This window comes from Plectropomus leopardus, chromosome 22, assembly GCF_026936395.1.
Source record: "Plectropomus leopardus strain MGB_pleo_1.0 chromosome 22, ASM2693639v1, whole genome shotgun sequence".
NCBI classification, from domain to species: domain Eukaryota; kingdom Metazoa; phylum Chordata; class Actinopteri; order Perciformes; family Serranidae; genus Plectropomus; species Plectropomus leopardus.
Genome location: NC_142197.1, coordinates 13287330 through 13304002, shown reverse-complemented (window position 1 = coordinate 13304002; position 16673 = coordinate 13287330). Strand labels below are relative to the sequence as shown.

Genomic DNA, 16673 nt, shown 5'->3' with positions numbered 1-16673 from the left:
CCAACGCAGTACCTGTAGAGTTGCATGATATTGAATTTTTTGCTGATATCCGATATTTTGATATATAACAACTCATTTGGCTGTTAACCAATACAGATATCGATATATCCACTTTCTTTCCCAACTAATTTTAGAGATCATCAAGTCTCCTCTGTAGTGGAATTTACATCATAGTTTGTGTACTCTTATCCTGATGGTCCACCAAAAGACGGAGACATAAAATACAATGCTTTTTACGGTATGAAATATTCATTCATTGTGCAAAATAAGAAAATAATTCAACTTAGGGTTGATGTTTTGTACATGTTCAATTTGTCAATAAAAAGAAATACCAGTGTGTGATATCTGCAGAAATCAACATGTTGGCTGATTCCAATATTTCATTTTAAGGCCAATATTGGCAGATACCAATAACGCGCCGATATTTCCATACATCCTTAGATACCTGCTGTTCATTCCCAGCAAGGAGACTCTTAATTCCCCAGATCCACTTAGTGTGAACTAATCCAGCACCATCTAATCAAGTTACAGGAGGGAACAATGAAGAACTAACATTACGTCACTGAGTGCCTGTCGGAAAAAATGATGTCAAAAAATACCTTCATACATGTACAAAAACTACACGGTGGTCAAAAAAACCAAATTGCAATATGTATGAATTAGGTAGGAGTTAATAACTTCCATCTTTGTTGACTTTTGAAGTTGTGCAAAAGTGCACATTGAGGTGAACATATTGACATTAATTTGACCTAGTTAATGTTAGTTTAAAGGTTCTGCACGCAACTCTGGAGAAAGATAGTTGGTTGTTGAGTCTCATTTCCACATCAAGTACCAACATCCTTGAGTTGGTGGTCAGATGGAAACTACCAACCCCAAGTGATATCTGACATATTTAATCGTATAGTGTTGATGATATTTGATTCAAGTATAGTATTTGAGTTTTTTTTTTATCAAACATATTTTATTAAGGGACTGTATTTTATTTAGCCCCCATGAGTGTCTAGAGGAAAATGCATGACCCTCCCTGCATCAGTAACCATATTTCACAGTTTTTGGCTATGATTAATAGTGTGATTGTAGATATTTTTTAAAGAAAACTTGACCTTTTGCACCACTCTCTTTCCTTTCATTAATAATGAATGGTAGCTAAATATATCCAAAATTTTAACAAGCATTCAAGATTTTTGTACATTTGTTATATAATTCTGGTGTAAAAATTACATTACATTTGGTAAAAAGCCCATGATGACTTGTTTAGGACTTCAAACTCAAAGTTTAAGACTTGGGATTTGACTCGAAACTTGAGTGCAAACACCTGAGACTTACTTGTGACTTGCAAAACAATAATTTGGTCCCACCTCTGCTAGTACATTCACACCACATGCTTCTCTCCAGTCCTCACAGCTTACTAATTATTTTACTTCTTGCCTTTTCTGACATACACACCTGACAATGTGCTGAATACACAGTCTGAAACACACACACACACACACACAATCTTTCTATCTCCTGTGTTGCATGAATTAAGCCAGGTTGCTGTCTTAACTGGGTCACCTCAGTTTTCCCATGGAGCAGTTTAACATGTTATGTAATGGCTTATAAATATAGCCAATCAGTGTTGAGCGTGTGTGAGCAGAAGCAGCAGGCTGCAATGCCATCTGAAGAAACTGAAAAGTGTGTCAGCTCTGTTTTATACAGTATGGTGTGATCAGCCAGATTATTTTTAGGTTCATTAGTCACATACAGAATTTAACTTGCTCAATAATACACACTCACTTCACGCACAGACATCAGATTTCTACTTCTGAATAATCTTGTCACAATGTTTATGGCCAGTTGTAACTTTACGACCGGCCGCGTGCAGCCGCTAATCATGTTTATTATTCACGGTTGACTGTCACTCAGTGACAGGCCTTGTACTGACGGTTCAGCCAATCAGTCTGAGCGAGGAAAATGTTTTCATGTCAATAAATCAAAGTGTAAACAGCTCCGGAGGACTCAGGATGCTGTATAATGATGTGTTGCAGTGTGTGAGAGTGATAAACTCATCCAGTTGTGAAGATTAGATGAAAGAGGGCAAGTTTGTCCCTTTGATGGGAATATCTCCATTTCAGCAAACACTTATACTTCTCACCACCCATCTTTGTGTGTCTGTCAGTCAGCTGGGAAGTATGCTGTGTTGTTGGGTTGAGTTCTGGTGAAAATGGATGGGAAAAAAGATGTAGTATTAATCTTAGTAGAACAAAACTAAATGGTTTTAATTTTCTGGTCTTTAAAAAAAAGGAATCAAAACCACTATTTAAGTTACAACTAACTGCTTTATATCAATTAATCTTCAGCTTAAAATGTCAATATGCCTTGATAGCCAATTGGTTACAGTGCATGCCATATAACTACAAAGTTGGTGGTTAAATAGATAAATTCTTCAGCCTTAGATAAGCTGAGGAAAAATGTCCAGTGAATATTCACGATTATCAGAATTATATATTCAAAATTGTTTTTACAGAATTATTTAAATGTTTATGCTTTTCTTTCAAGTCATTTCTAGCTTTGCATATTTTTTTGTTTTATTTTCTCATATTTTTTTTTCTTGTTTATTTTTTTTTGGCAAATTTTCAGGTAATTTTCTTGTATTTTTCACATATTTCTTACTACCCTCTAGGTAATTTCTTCTTTTGTTGTTCATAACCTTACCCCCATGTTTGTTTTTTTAAAGCCAATTTACTCACAGGTTTAAATAAAAATTTTAATTGCCAATATAAGCTTGTTGAATTCAGTGATTTAAGCGGATAATAGCCCGGGGAATTAATTACAGTTTTATGGTATTTTTGTTTGTTAGCTTTTGTTTATGTCCGCCTCTAGTTTTTCCCTCTCTTCCTGTCACTCAAAGCTTAATCCCGCCCCTCTCTCCCTGCCTGTCAATCAAACTCGGCCCCGCCCCTTCACTGCCTGCACGCGCACGTCGCGCAGAAAAACAGCAGCGGCGGCCGTTGGGGGAAGAGAGTAAATAGAGAGAGAAGCCTCAAGATGGCTGACTCGCTGGGCTCCGCTCACCTCACCGGAGCTGCTACTGCGGTAGCCCCGGCGGTCGCCTCCGCCAAAAGCCCGCTCGTCAAGCCGACCGAGCCGAAGGCAGCCCCCGACAACAGCTCTCACCAGTCTTCCCGGGATTTCAGCTCACCACCGCCCAAGAAGGTCCGAGTGGAGGAGAGGAGCGTTAAACCCAAGAAACTCAGCAGGGACACAGGAGTGGGAGGCAACGGTAGCGGCAAAGAGAAACTCCAGCAGCCGCGGAGTTATGGCAGCGGCAGCGCGGGCTTGTGGAGCGGCAGCCCCGTTAAGACGAGCAGCAGCAACCCTGGAGCTCAAACACCGACAAACACACATAAAGTCTTCAGACAGAGCGATTTCTTCCTCCACAAAGCGCCTAAAAAACCGAGTAAAGATAAACAGCGGGAGAAAGAGAGGAAAGAGGGGAAAGGCGGCGCAGAGGAGAAAAAGAAACATAAACTGTTGGTGACCTCCGCACCTGGGAGTAATGTTAACGATATCACCAGAATTAATAACACTTCTGCAGCGAAGAGAGAAAACGGGGACGTCATAATGCCACCCAAAGGTAGGCCATAATCTATTTAAATACATTTTACTCAAAAATAAAGTTTATTCTAAGTAGGCTGCCCTTTTATAGTTACTTGGCTCACAGAAACAGCCACTTGGGATATGAACATGTGGCCCTGAGTGTGCAGTTGTCTGCCTCCTAATTTGTCTGGACAGTCCCGTTTTCGGACTAGCTACAGCTCAAAAGGCGCTCCAAAATGTTGCACATGGACCGTCAGATTACTCCGATGTTACTCGTATTTATTATCAAATGTTTTAAAATTGGTTTACATCGAGTTGAGCGCCCGTAAAGCCCAGTTTAGTCGATGTTTCTGCGGGCTATGGCTGCCAGCTTTCGTCGCTTGTTCACCCGCTCGTGAACCCTCGAGCTCCACAACAAGCGTTCCAGGGCAGTAGTCGCGCGACCTGGCTGTTACATTGCAACCAGCTGCCCGCGTGCTGCTGCGGAATCGTTACGTAGTTACGTCGTATTGACAAAATATAGGCTGTTTTAGTCAAATACGCTCAACAGTAATGTAATCCAGTCGATCTGTGATGTTTTTAACGGCATAAACAAACTGCAATATCTGTCATGTCAGCGTCACAAATTAGGCAAATTGTTAGTTAGTCTGTAGCATTTATCCGCGTATGTATTTTATAATTTTCTTAGGAGCTTTGTATGTATTAAAACTACACGCTGCTGTCATAACAATATGACAGCCGCCCGCCATTATAGGGTAAGTGTTGTTTTGGTAGAGCACCACGCCCCCCTCTGTAACCTCAGGCTGTATGGGAAACAGACAGAGCTGGATGTTACTCCATGTTCCACACTTATAGAGGCAGATCATGCTGTAACCACTCTTCTCCATTAATTTGTTTTTACCACTGAACAACCTTGATTATAACACTAAGGTTAGCGCACTTGTATCCTATTGACAAATATAGTCAATTTTAGACTCAGTTTTGTTTTGAGTATAACCTTCCGTGTTGTTATGTAATTTAGGTAAGGGAAAGAGGAAAACACGAATACTTTAATTTAGGTGGGATTTAGGTTTAATAAATCATGAAAATCACAGAAAACATTTAATCCATTGAAACCTGGATATACATTCATTTTTTGGGCTGGATTCAAATGCCTTTCACAAGTATTTTAATATTTGAACCCTGAGCAAATTTGAAAATATGGGGGAAAAAAGGCATAGATCGCCTTTGCTAGAAGTATACCGGAAATTGCAAGAAATTAGTAGATTTAGATTTTTTTTTTAAAGCTAGGGCAAATGTACATTCAACAGTATTTTTAATAATTACAATAATGTGTATGAAATTATGTTACAGAATTCTTACTGTTTCTTTATCACTTTTTCAGGTCATTCCCTTGACTTTTTCCTTTTATTTTTTGCATTTTTTTAGGCAACTAAGGCTTCAAAAAATGAAACCTTACCCTTTTTGTTAATTTGTGCTATTTTTGGGTCATTTCTTCTTAATTTGCTCATTGCCTTCTTTCCATGTTTTTGAAAGAAAGTAAGCCAATTTACTCAGCTTTCAGATGGTTAATCATTAAGAATTAATGAATAACCATTTACATTTAGGGTTGGGGAAATCAGTACAGCATAGAATCGTGTTATTTTGCGTGGCAATACTGGGTCGCAGTGGTACACTGGTTTGGACTGGACTGGTTTTGTACTGTGGAATGAAAATTGTCAGTTAATCATATCATGTACATTTGCTTAGCAATGTCAAAAATGTAACTGCACAGAGAATCTAATCTTTATTTAAGTTATTTTTAAAAAGGAGACCTTTTTACACACACACACCTCCATTAAAAAAATAATTTCACGTTTCTGTTACAAGAATTAAGTGTTTGTTCAGCAAAAAACGTATATTTTTATTCCTTCAAGGAATGAAAACAGAAGGGTTTTCTTTAACTGTGTAATACAATATATTGTTATACCATGAAACCGCAATATTTACTGAGATAGTTAGTATCATTTTTTATTATTATCTAAATCATTAATATTGCCAATACAAATTAAACTTTTGGTAGCCTTCTAGAAACATACAAGCACTGACAATACAAGCTTTTTCAGTCCAATAGATACATTTTTTGCTACAATAAAAATGACTAAAGTGAGATGAACGAACTAAAAACTTTGTTGTATTTGACAAAAAACAAATGATGACAAAGTTTTCCTTTGGTGACATAATTTGCTGCTAAAAAAGGTCAGTAAATCACAATATATCGCAGTACGTGTTATAATACTCAGCATATTGCAAAAGGTTTAAAATGGGATTTATATTGTATTGTGACTTAAATATGGTGATATTTTTGTATCATGGAGCTTCTGGTGATTCCCACAGCTATTTATTAGCTTGACTTATTGGGGATTTGACTGACTGGGGCACCAGCTATTTAATTTACTGTGTTTTGGTGGTTGTTATGGGTTCTGGGTTCGAACTTGCTGACCAGCTGGGGCCTTCCTGTGTAGAGTTTGCATGATCACCAGTCAGCGTACATTTTCTCTGGGTTCTCTGGCTTCCTCTCACAGCCCAAACACAGGCAGGTTAGGTTAATTGGTGACTCTGAATTACCTGTAGATGTGAATGAATGTGGGCTTGAATGGTTATCCGTCTCTATACACCAACTGTGATAGTCTGGCGATTTATCCAGGGTGTACCCCTCATGGCAGCTGGGATCAGTTCCCGCCCCCCCGCGACCCTTTAAGTGGATAAGCAGTTACAGATAATGAATGAATGGTGGGTGTTTTGTCATCTTTAAAACATTGTCTCAAAATCTCTTCATTTGCCGTGTGTAAATGTCATTTGTGTTCGAGTGTTCAGACACTAGTGGAGTACCGAGTGGACACATGCAAATGTGTGTGAGTGCATGATGTCACCCTTTTCCAGTTGGGTAGTTTAAGAGGTCATGACATGCTTTGAACAGCCACTGCAGTCAGTGAGAACACCAGAACGAGACATGTTGTTGGCCTGTAGCCCTGTCAGAAACACAGGCTTGTAAACAGGCTGTGTTGAATGTGTGCTTGCACGCTATATAGGGATTTCAGGACCGACAGAGGCTGGTTTTGGTCATTACATAGAATCAGTATTCAGTAATTAATGCATTTTTATTAAGCAATCATAAGGCTAAAAGTCAGTTAGTGTTGTTGTATTTATTATGTTCATTTAAACCTGTTAATGTGATATTCAAGCATGTTGAGAATATTTTTAAATAAAACACTTGTGCAGTGCTATTACATTTTCATCTCTGAACCTGGCAGGAAAAATTTATATGCAGCCATGAGTAGCAAATAATAGCACTCTGTCCTTCGGCAGTCCCACTGAGGTGCTCTTGAGCAAAGCACCAAACCTCTTATTGCTGTAGGGAGCTGCTCAATAGCCGGCAGAAGGAAACTGTAATTATAATGAGTAGCTTCAAATGTGAAGATGGGGAAATACGCGAAAGTGTAGCAGCGAGTGTTGCTGGAAAAAACACATTAATCCTCAGCAAAATGTTTCAAGGATTAAAAAGCTCCCTTCTGAGCTGCACCTTCCTGTAAAAGCTGCTAACAGTGTGTCAGTCTTCTTCCTTGAGTCTGGGGCACAGCTGCAGTTGGCGTAGGCTTATGCTGCGTTCACATCGAGTTTGGCAGACGGCAAACTAGATATCATGTTAGTGGAGAAGTAAAAGGTGAGGTCAGCTAGTGTTCCCCACACAATTGTAATCTGTGTAGCAGTAGCTGATGATTTTTTTTTCTCTTTTTAATCGTGAGTGTTTTTGTCATGTTTTGTTTTTTTTTAATCATTCTCTGTCCGCTCTCTAAATTCAGACATTTTTGTGAGTCGGTGAAGGCGGTGAAGGCAGTGCAGGCGGTTTAAGACCCAGAGCAAAGAACAGTTAAGTTTCACTTTCACTACGCCTGATGTTGTGCAGCTCTGTCTGTGCCCAGAGTATGCTCTCCACTTCAGGAGCGCAACCAATAACTGAACAGTATAAATTTTAACAGCGTGCCTAATGACGGTTTCAAAAACATAAAATCTATATATGTAGTGAACTGCCTCAAAAAAATCACTATGTAGGAGACCCCTGGTCACCAAAGAATACAGGTGATGGTAGATATTGCTGTTCAAAGTTAACATTCTGTATTTTGACTTGTTGTCATCCTCCACGATGAGATTTCCAAACGGATGTTACATTGCTCCCTTGCTCATGAAAACTGGGCAATTGCTGGGTATTGCTAGAATAATTACATAAAATAATAGACACAAAATCATTTTATGTATTATATTTTAATCCAGGGATACTCAACTTTCTTTGCCTGGGGCCACTCTTGCAAAATGACATCTGGCCAGGGGCCAGTTTCTAGGATGTCCCTCTGTCTGGCGTTCTGGGGGATTCTGCCTGGCACTTTTTGATAAACAAGCTCTGTTTTGATGCCACTCGGGCACCTCTTTTTACATTCACAGTGCAAAAAAAAAAAAAATCCAAGTGTGAAACAATTGATATTTATTAATTTGAAAGTTGTCAGTGGTCTACCTGGCCAGGTTTGGTATGTGGGCTGTAAGTTAAATATCACTGTTCTATTCAGTTCTTTGTTTAAAAAAAACAAACAAAAAAAACCCACCATCGCAACATATCGTCATGCATGTTTGTTTTACTGTCCTGACACTCTGTTGGACTGTCAGTCTACTGTCTGCCTGATTCCATATGAAGGCAGCATTTAGGTGATACCAAAAAAGTAAAAATGCGCTTTTAATTTTTTTTTTGTTTTTTTAATGTGCTGTCTCTGGGTGGCAGGATGGCCCACTTGTTAGACAGACTGTTGAGTTTGGGGCCCCAGTGCTGCAAAGTGTCCTTGAGCTGTAGAGTGAGTCCTGCCAGCTTGCTCTGACCTTCCTGGTGAGGAAGAACTTTCCTACAGGGATCAAAAGAGTATCACATAATCACAGTAATATTATTAGTGTTGGGTTTGGTGTTGGAGCAAGGCTGAAGGCAACTGCCGGAGAGCAGTGACTCCTAGTTACATTTGGTCTTGAAATAAGAGACACGAGTTTGACAAAGTGCAGGAACAAGGAAACGTAAACTGAATCAGGTGGGCTGATACTGTGAAAGAAACGGTTGTTTAAATCAAAGGTCACAATCCTTACTGAAACCAAGTTGACCTGTTGATGACACCCAGTGTATTTACATGCAGTCTTTCGTTATGATTATATCTACCCGCATATACGCTGAAGGCTATCCTCCTCACTTTTTGGTTGGATGCCTAGGTCTGGCCTCTCTGAGTGTTTTGATCTGGCACATGTGCCGCATAAGTCACACATAAAGGCTAATGCAAAACAGCTTGTTTTATTTTTTTTTTTAAGTATTATTAATAAGCTAGTGGTTTGTTTTTGCTTGCAGCCTTCATTTTGCCTGTTTTTGTAGTTGTTTTGTGTCTTTTTTGCACTTCCTTTGCATCTCTTTGTGGTCTTTTTCTGGTTGTTTTGTAAGTCATTTGTGTCTGTGACGTAATTTTTTTCTCTCTTGAGGTAATTTGTTTTTGGTTGTTTTGTGTCCCTTTGTAATCATTTAATGTGTCTTTGTGGTTCTGGGTTTACAACTAGACTTGTAATTAATAGCAGCTTTTATGAAAGTCCTTGTTAATACTTTCAAAACTGTGAGGACGAATGAAATCACAATTACTCCAGTTTCCTGTTGGCTTATAGGTTGTCGTGCATTGTGTTGGACATTATTTTGTCCATTAAACATGTCATGTAAACTGGGTTTATAAGGAAGGCCGAGTTGTTGTGAATCATGTCTGATTCTCAGTAATCAGGTTTTTTTGTGCACGTTAATGCAGCATGCTGACAGTCACTGGCTGTGTCTGAAGCTGCTCATCTATGGCCGTGTACAGCGAGGGAAAAGGGGAGAGAAAATGAAGCTTGGCTGCAATCAGCACCCAATTAAGTTACTGTCAGACGGGTCATTTGCTCAGTTCCAAAAATTACAAAATGTTTAACTCTGCGTGTGCAGTAGCAGTTCAGTAGAATGACAAAGAGTGTGTGAACCTTATTACTGCCAAATCATTTTGAGATCAGCTTGAATGGTGAATCACGGATTTGCCACACAGTCAGCAGGGTGGACTGACCATCTGGACAGCAGGATTTACCTTGTGGGCAGGTTTACCTGTAGTGCAACAGTGAGTCAACACTGATCCAAAATATGTCAGCTCCACTTTAATGTCTGCTGAGAGATATATGTCTTACTATAGTATGTTTTGGAAATAGTAGTTTTCACCCTAGGGTTGGAGGAAAAAATCAAGTCTTTGATGCATGGTGGTTGGTTGTAATTGGTTATATTCTTACACGCTGTTCAACTACAGACACCCAAACTGACTTTGTCACTTTGCTCTGCTGTATGTGTAAGAGAGAGATGGAGAAGTTGGAAGGTTGACTATTGCATTCTCATTCTCTGTACGTTATTTATTACTGGATCGCCACAGGTCGGGCCACATCACTAGATTCTCAACATTAGGATGGCCTTAAGACCAGGATGTTCCATCCATGATGGTGAAATATAGCATACGTATACATGTGTTGTGTTTACGTTCTATGCTAGGCCACTTTGTTTTGACTTTGATTTGTTTTGTTTTTCCATGTAAAGTTAGTAAAGCTCAGCAGGATGTTCAGTGTCACAGTAGCATTCATGTGATGTAGTTAACAAGCTAACAGCGCTAAAAGTAGATTGTAAATGTACACCATTTTTTTTTACCAAAACAAAATATCAAACAAAAGCCAGAGACTGTGAATATGAAGTTGCTGTGAACTGTTAATTAACCACGTCTAAGCAGAAGAGAGAAGATCATTTTATCTTAGAGCCTTGCAGTACAGTCTCTCTTTTCCTCTGTGCCACTGCAGCCTCTACCAACGTGTAGCATGACATTAAACGCTATTCTGGGTTAATGCAGGTTAAATATAATACAGAGTTTCATGAAAATCAACTCCAATCGCCACCAATCTAAACTCTTGTTTCCAGGATAATTGAAATGCTCGCTTGCACCTCAGCTCATAAAATTTGTCTTAACCTGCCATTTTTATTTTTGTCAGTGCCTGATTGGTACTGCCTATGTGCACCTCTGAACAGAGAAGAAAAGAAAGCAAAATTGCTCCCTTTATAGCTACTTCCATTATCTGTTGGATGCAATAGTACTGAATATTTTTTTTGACCACTTGCTCAATCAGGCAAGATTTACTTGCCCAACATGGCACTTCACTTCACCAGACAATTTTGAATATATTTTTGAGGCCTTTTAATACATTTGGCTAATAAAGTTCATTTTAAGGACCAGTGAATCTTGTTGTCAAAGTAGAATTTACATTTAGGAAACAAACATTAAAATGTGGCTACCCCATTGACTTTTTGAATTTTTAATTCTCCTCGCCAGCTCTAAAAAGTTTGATTGCAGTGCAGTGAGGCAGAGTTGAAGTTAACAAACTGTCTGCCTCTGGCCTTCTATCGTTTCTCTCCTGTGATCATCCATGAAACCCACCTGCTGTGATCCCCTTCAAAACCTGGCTGCTGCAAGAAAGCTAGAAAACAAAATAAGAAAGAAAAAAAAACTCAGAAGAAGTTGCCTGGATCCCATTCATTTCTTATTCATATACACCTCTAGTTTTGAGTTGTGCTGCGCTCTTGAAAATCAATCTTTTGATTGACCAGTTTTAACTTACAATGGGAGGCTCTCGTTGTTATTTTAAGGGGAAGACCTTTCTTTCAAGCTGTGATAAATAATCATGTTCTCCAGCGTATTTAAAGCTCGCTCAGCCACCTGGTCTAATTTATCTCCCATTGCCTCTAAATTAAAAGTTTATGAATGTTACCGCTCTGGCAGGGTCTGACATATTTTTATAAATCTGGCAATAGATCTGAGTGAGCCCTCCTTTTGTCGGCAGCTTCCTGCAGAGCTAAACTGATGTTTTGAAATGTGCATTTTTTTTCTTCACAAGGCAGCTTGGAGTGTCTGGTAATTTTACAGCATTTATTTTGCAGAGTTCCTAAAATGGTTTGTTAACATTCTTGGCATTCTTCCTATTAACCACAGGGTATGCGGATAATGACTACCTGCATCTTAAGTAGCAAAGTAAAAACGGCACACTAAACTTCAAAATGCCGAGGTATTTATTTAAATATAATCATTGAAAAGAGTGTATCGATGTACCTCTAATTCTCCGGCTGCTCCTTAAGCCTTTTTACTTTCAAAGCATTTTTCTCCTTTGATCCTGCAAACAGCGAGTCCAACCCCACTGTGTTCACTTTCCCACTCCCCACGTCCACAGGAGAGTGAACAGTCTGAAAACACAGCTTCCTTTTAAAGAAGGATCTGACTGAGTTCAAAGAAAAAGTTCTTTGGGAAGGAAAAGAAAGAAAGAATCAGCAAAAGAAGTACTGTGGAAAAAATAAAGGATTTTTTTTTATGAAGGAAATGAAAGGAAATAAAGAATCAAAGGAGGAGGTGTATAAAAGATTGTTGAAATGAAAGTTATTTTAAGGAAGGTGAAGATTCCACGGCTCTGCTGGAAATGATGATTTACACCCATCCACACTTACTTTGCCTTTCTGAAAGTGCTGAATAGGTGTGTGTGATGGTATGATATTTACATTTTAAACTGATGCTCTCATCCACAGCGATTTGCAATGAGTGCAGCATTAGAGTGCACTCCAATTTCTCGATCCGTAATATTCCCTCAACACTGAAATGATTCTGTCAGGCGGAGGAACGCTGGAAGAGGAAATAAAACGAGTCAAAAGGAAAGCAAGGATTTTAGGAGAGCGGAGCATATTGAAGCTAGCAGAGAACATGAGACAGAGATGAGTTAGAAGGAAGAAACGTGCGGTATCTATTGATGAGGTGCTTTGAGGTTATGACTGAAGTTGGCGAGTGACTGCTGCAGTCTTAAAATTGGAAGGTCGTTACAGTGCAGAGGAAACACAAGAAATAATGCTAGAGCGGTGATAATCAATTTATGGCACACAGGCATAGAACAACATCAAAATAGAGCTTGTTTACAGAAAAAAGCCCTGAATGCCCCAAAGTCCTGGAAATGTCCTAAAACCCCCAAAATGTCCCAAAATCCTTGAAATGTCCTAAAATCCTAGAAATTTCCCAAAATCCTGGAAAAGTGCTTAAGTCTAGAGATGTGCTAAAATCCTAAAATATTTTAAAATCCGAGAAATGTCTTTCAATCCTAGAAATGTCCTGAAATGCTAGAAATGTCCTCAAATCTTCGACACATGTAGGGGTCTGCTACTACTGGCCCCTGGCCTCCTGCCAATTTGCGAATCTGGCCCCCAGGATATTCCTGGAGTAGAGCCTTGGTGGAGAGTTGAATTTGTTGCAGCAGGAAAGGAAAAAGCCTAACATTTTGTAGGAAGGATTTTGTAGGAGGAGGACCAACAAGATTAAGCAAAGGGTAATGGCCAAGGTGAAGCACTTGGCAAGAGTTTAGTCAAGAGGTTAGAGGAAGAAATCGAAGTGAATGGAGTTTGCTCACAGCTGTGGTATGTGTGTAGTGAGTAAATTTCTAATGCTAATGTGTTTCTCTACTATTGAGACCTGAAGCCTTCCTCTCTGCTTCCACAGAGCCCTCCAATAAGGTGAAAGAGAGAGAGCGAGAGGAGAGGGAGAAGAAGAAGGTCAAAGACAGAGAAAGAGAGAAGAAGAAGCACAAAGTGGTAAACGAGATCAAGAGGGAGAACGGAGAAGTCAAGCAGCCGATTAAAGGTTGGTGGAAGCACACACGTACACGCAAACCAAGTGATTTATGTAGATTTATGGAAGCTTTTTTTTTATCTTAGTTAATCGTTCCGTTCACGAAATGTTAGTTAAACCATAGATGAACTATAAACCCTGACTTAAGGAAACACAGGTCAAAAACTACAAAAATGTAGCTGATAGAACATTTATGCACTATAATTTCTTAGTGCGTAACTTCCACCTATAAAAGCAGATATGTGAAGGGCTTAGAGGTGTATTAGTCTGGCTCTGTTGTGTGTACGTGTGTGTTATGTTGTGTTCATTTTATGAATGTTGTGGTGAGTTTCATTGTTAATGTTTTGACAGTAGTGAATTATTTGCAGTGCACAAGTGTCCGTTTAACGTTTAACGCATGTTTAGAGGACATGCACACACAAGACACACTGACGACATGTATACGTGGGCACCATTTTATTCACATGGTTGTATTCCCACTAGGAACATCAAATGATTTTTTGAGCACTTTTGGTAAAGGTGATGGGCATAAAACTTCAAATGGCTTTATCTTATATTTATTTTACTGCAGATTTTAAAGGAATATCTGCCTCTCTGGGTTATGAAAGTTGTCTTATTTTCCTCTATATTCCCTTTATTTTTAGCATTTAGCATATTTTTGGAAGGCACGTTTTCTTGAAAAAAATCCAAGTGATTTATATATATATATATATATATATATATAGTATATATTTTATTGGAAGTTGAAAAAAATGTATTTATTTATTTATTTATTTATTTTTTTAATAAAACAGATTTGGACATGTTTCTTTTAAAAAAAATGTCAAAATTACACCGCTCATCATAGCAAGAAACTGTTAAAACAGAAATTATTGCTGGATTTTGCATTCCCAATGGTTCTTGAACTCATCATAGTGAACACTGAAATTATGAATGAATAGAATTTGAATCTTGGATGTTTCTTCCATGGATTCGTATGAACCTTTTTTCCGTTTTGTAAAGCTCCAGGTGGACTCACAGTGTCTCTGTCTCTGGCTACACACCACAGCTAGTGTCTGCCGATTATAATCACTGATTGATAATTCAGCTCACTCTTTCAATCTTCATACTTTCTGTGAGGTGGGCAGGTGCCCCTGTAATGTTGGTTTATCTTCTCCGTATAAGTGTAAGACCTGGAGACGTGAATGGAGAGAGAGGACACAGCTGATCAAAAGAATCACTGTCTATTAACTCTGCAGTCATCCTGCCGGACAGACTGCTATTTAATCATGTGTGTTTACGATCAAAATAGAGACACTGTGGGATACATGGTGGGAATCAGAGGGAGATTAGGAGGAGACACTCTCCACCACGGAGTAGATTTTCAGTAATTGTGAGTGAGGCATTTAATCACAGTGTTAAGTTTGCAAACGCTGGGAGTGACAGAGTCAGGGAGGGGAAGTTAGAAATTTAATCAGTGAGAGAGTGTTAAGTTTACAATTAGAGAGAGAGAGGGAGAGACAGAGAGGGAGAGACAGCCAGAGGAAACATAGGAAATCAATAAGCAGCGAGCAGCTATTCTGACAGTAAGACTGCTTTACTACCACTGAGGCTATGTGTGTGTGTGTCCCACTGTGTGTGTGTTTGCTTGACTGGGAACTTATCTGACCTTAGACTGGACGTGACCGTCTAGCTAAGTGGCTCGCTCTTGTACAGACGTGTGTGTTGGTGTGTTAGCCAGGAGATGGATATCAGTTTGTACACACTTGGACATTGTTTTTTAAATGTGAGAGGAAATCATCCATAATTTTGGATGTTATTTTCTCTGTGCTTAGAACCTCAATGATGGAAATTATACTTATGTTAAATCTTTTGAATTTTTTTTTAAGAGCAGCTGACAGTGAGTGAACAGTGAGAGATCTACTGTCAGGGGAGCTACATGTCACGTGACTCTTGATCATAGCAAAAATAGTCAAGAGTTGTAGTCGTCTAACCTGTTACACGGCAACAGGAAGTTTGCTGATCTAGTGGGGTTGGGAAATCGGGTGGTTGGAGCTCAGACACTCAGCACAATTGTTTTGTCTTCCTTTGAAACTTTGAAAGACGTCCGCACTGCTGTCCTTGTTAAGTCTATGATAGTAGTCTGGCTGAAAAATTTCCCATTGTAAGCTGGTAGTTTATGGGCCCGATATATATTATGCATCTCTAATGTGAATGTCAGTTTGGCTTTTGAAAATTTTCCCACATTTTGTAGACAAAAAGATTAATTAATACACATAATATTTGGCAGATTAATAAATATTGAAAATATTTGTTAGTTGCAGCCCTACTCTTGATGAGCCAAAAAATTATGATGTAATATGTGAGACTACAATGAAGCTTGTTTGTTTTGTGCAGTGTTTTAGTCGGATCCTGACAAAAAAAGTATAATTATAGGTTTAGACCATCATTTATTGAGGAAAGGGTAATCATTCAGCACTTGCAACTTTAACTTTCAGCTTAGCTGTATGATCCCCAAGGGCAACTTGCAGTCAAATGAAACATAGAGGGCACAGAGACTTAACATAAAACAAACAACTTAACATGTAAGAAGAATATGTAAAACGTGCTAGAGGCTACTACACAACTTACACTACACAGTATACATTTACAGTAAAAGTCTTACAACCACAAGGAATCTGCCCTCAGTAAGCCAAGGAGGAAAGAGTCACAGCTGCAAGGCTATTATTATGAAGCAGCTGCAGACACACAGCACACTCACAAATGTTTAACAGAGGTGAGAACACTAATAAAACTTTGACCACATCTGTATTTGTACATTAGTCTGTGGGTAGGAGCAGAATATGATTGAATTTTGGATAAGTAGATTATTGTTATTATTTTAAGCTGAACATTGGCTTGAAATTATCCTTAATTACAAAAAAACCCAAGATTTATTTTCAAAAACATATATGTAATGATCCATAATAAAAATAAACACAATTGCCCGGCCCCCCAGTGGGAACCCCCTCCACTCTGAAAGAAACAAAAATTTTAATTATGTTATTTACCTCATTTATATGCACTTGTCTGATATCAGCATGTTAGCAGAATAAGAATCTTTACTGCGGTTTGTTGTCATCTATGGATGCACTATGTATAAAGAGGTGAACCCATAGAGCAAGTGCATAAGAGACTTTCACCAGCCAAACGGCTAACTACTCTATACTAACTTAAATGGGGATAAAATTATTGAATTGTGAAGCTCCTCTAGACTTGTGAAATGTGAACAGGCATGGCTTTTTTTAACGCTTTTTTTGTTGCTAGACTTGCACCTACGTGACGTGCATGTAACTACCTTCTCTAAAGCGTATT

At 38.8% G+C, this 16673-nt stretch overlaps 1 protein-coding gene across 1 annotated transcript in view; it reads left to right on the top strand.

Moving 5' to 3' along the window:
* Window positions 1-2972: 2972 nt before the first annotated feature.
* Window positions 2973-16673, top strand: part of LOC121961163 (uncharacterized) — a 45937-nt gene continuing 32236 nt past the window's right edge. The window contains 2 exon segments of the mRNA XM_042511042.2: window positions 2973-3616; window positions 13212-13352. Coding sequence (XP_042366976.2) covers window positions 3028-3616; window positions 13212-13352 — 730 coding nt within the window. The 5' untranslated portion in view covers window positions 2973-3027.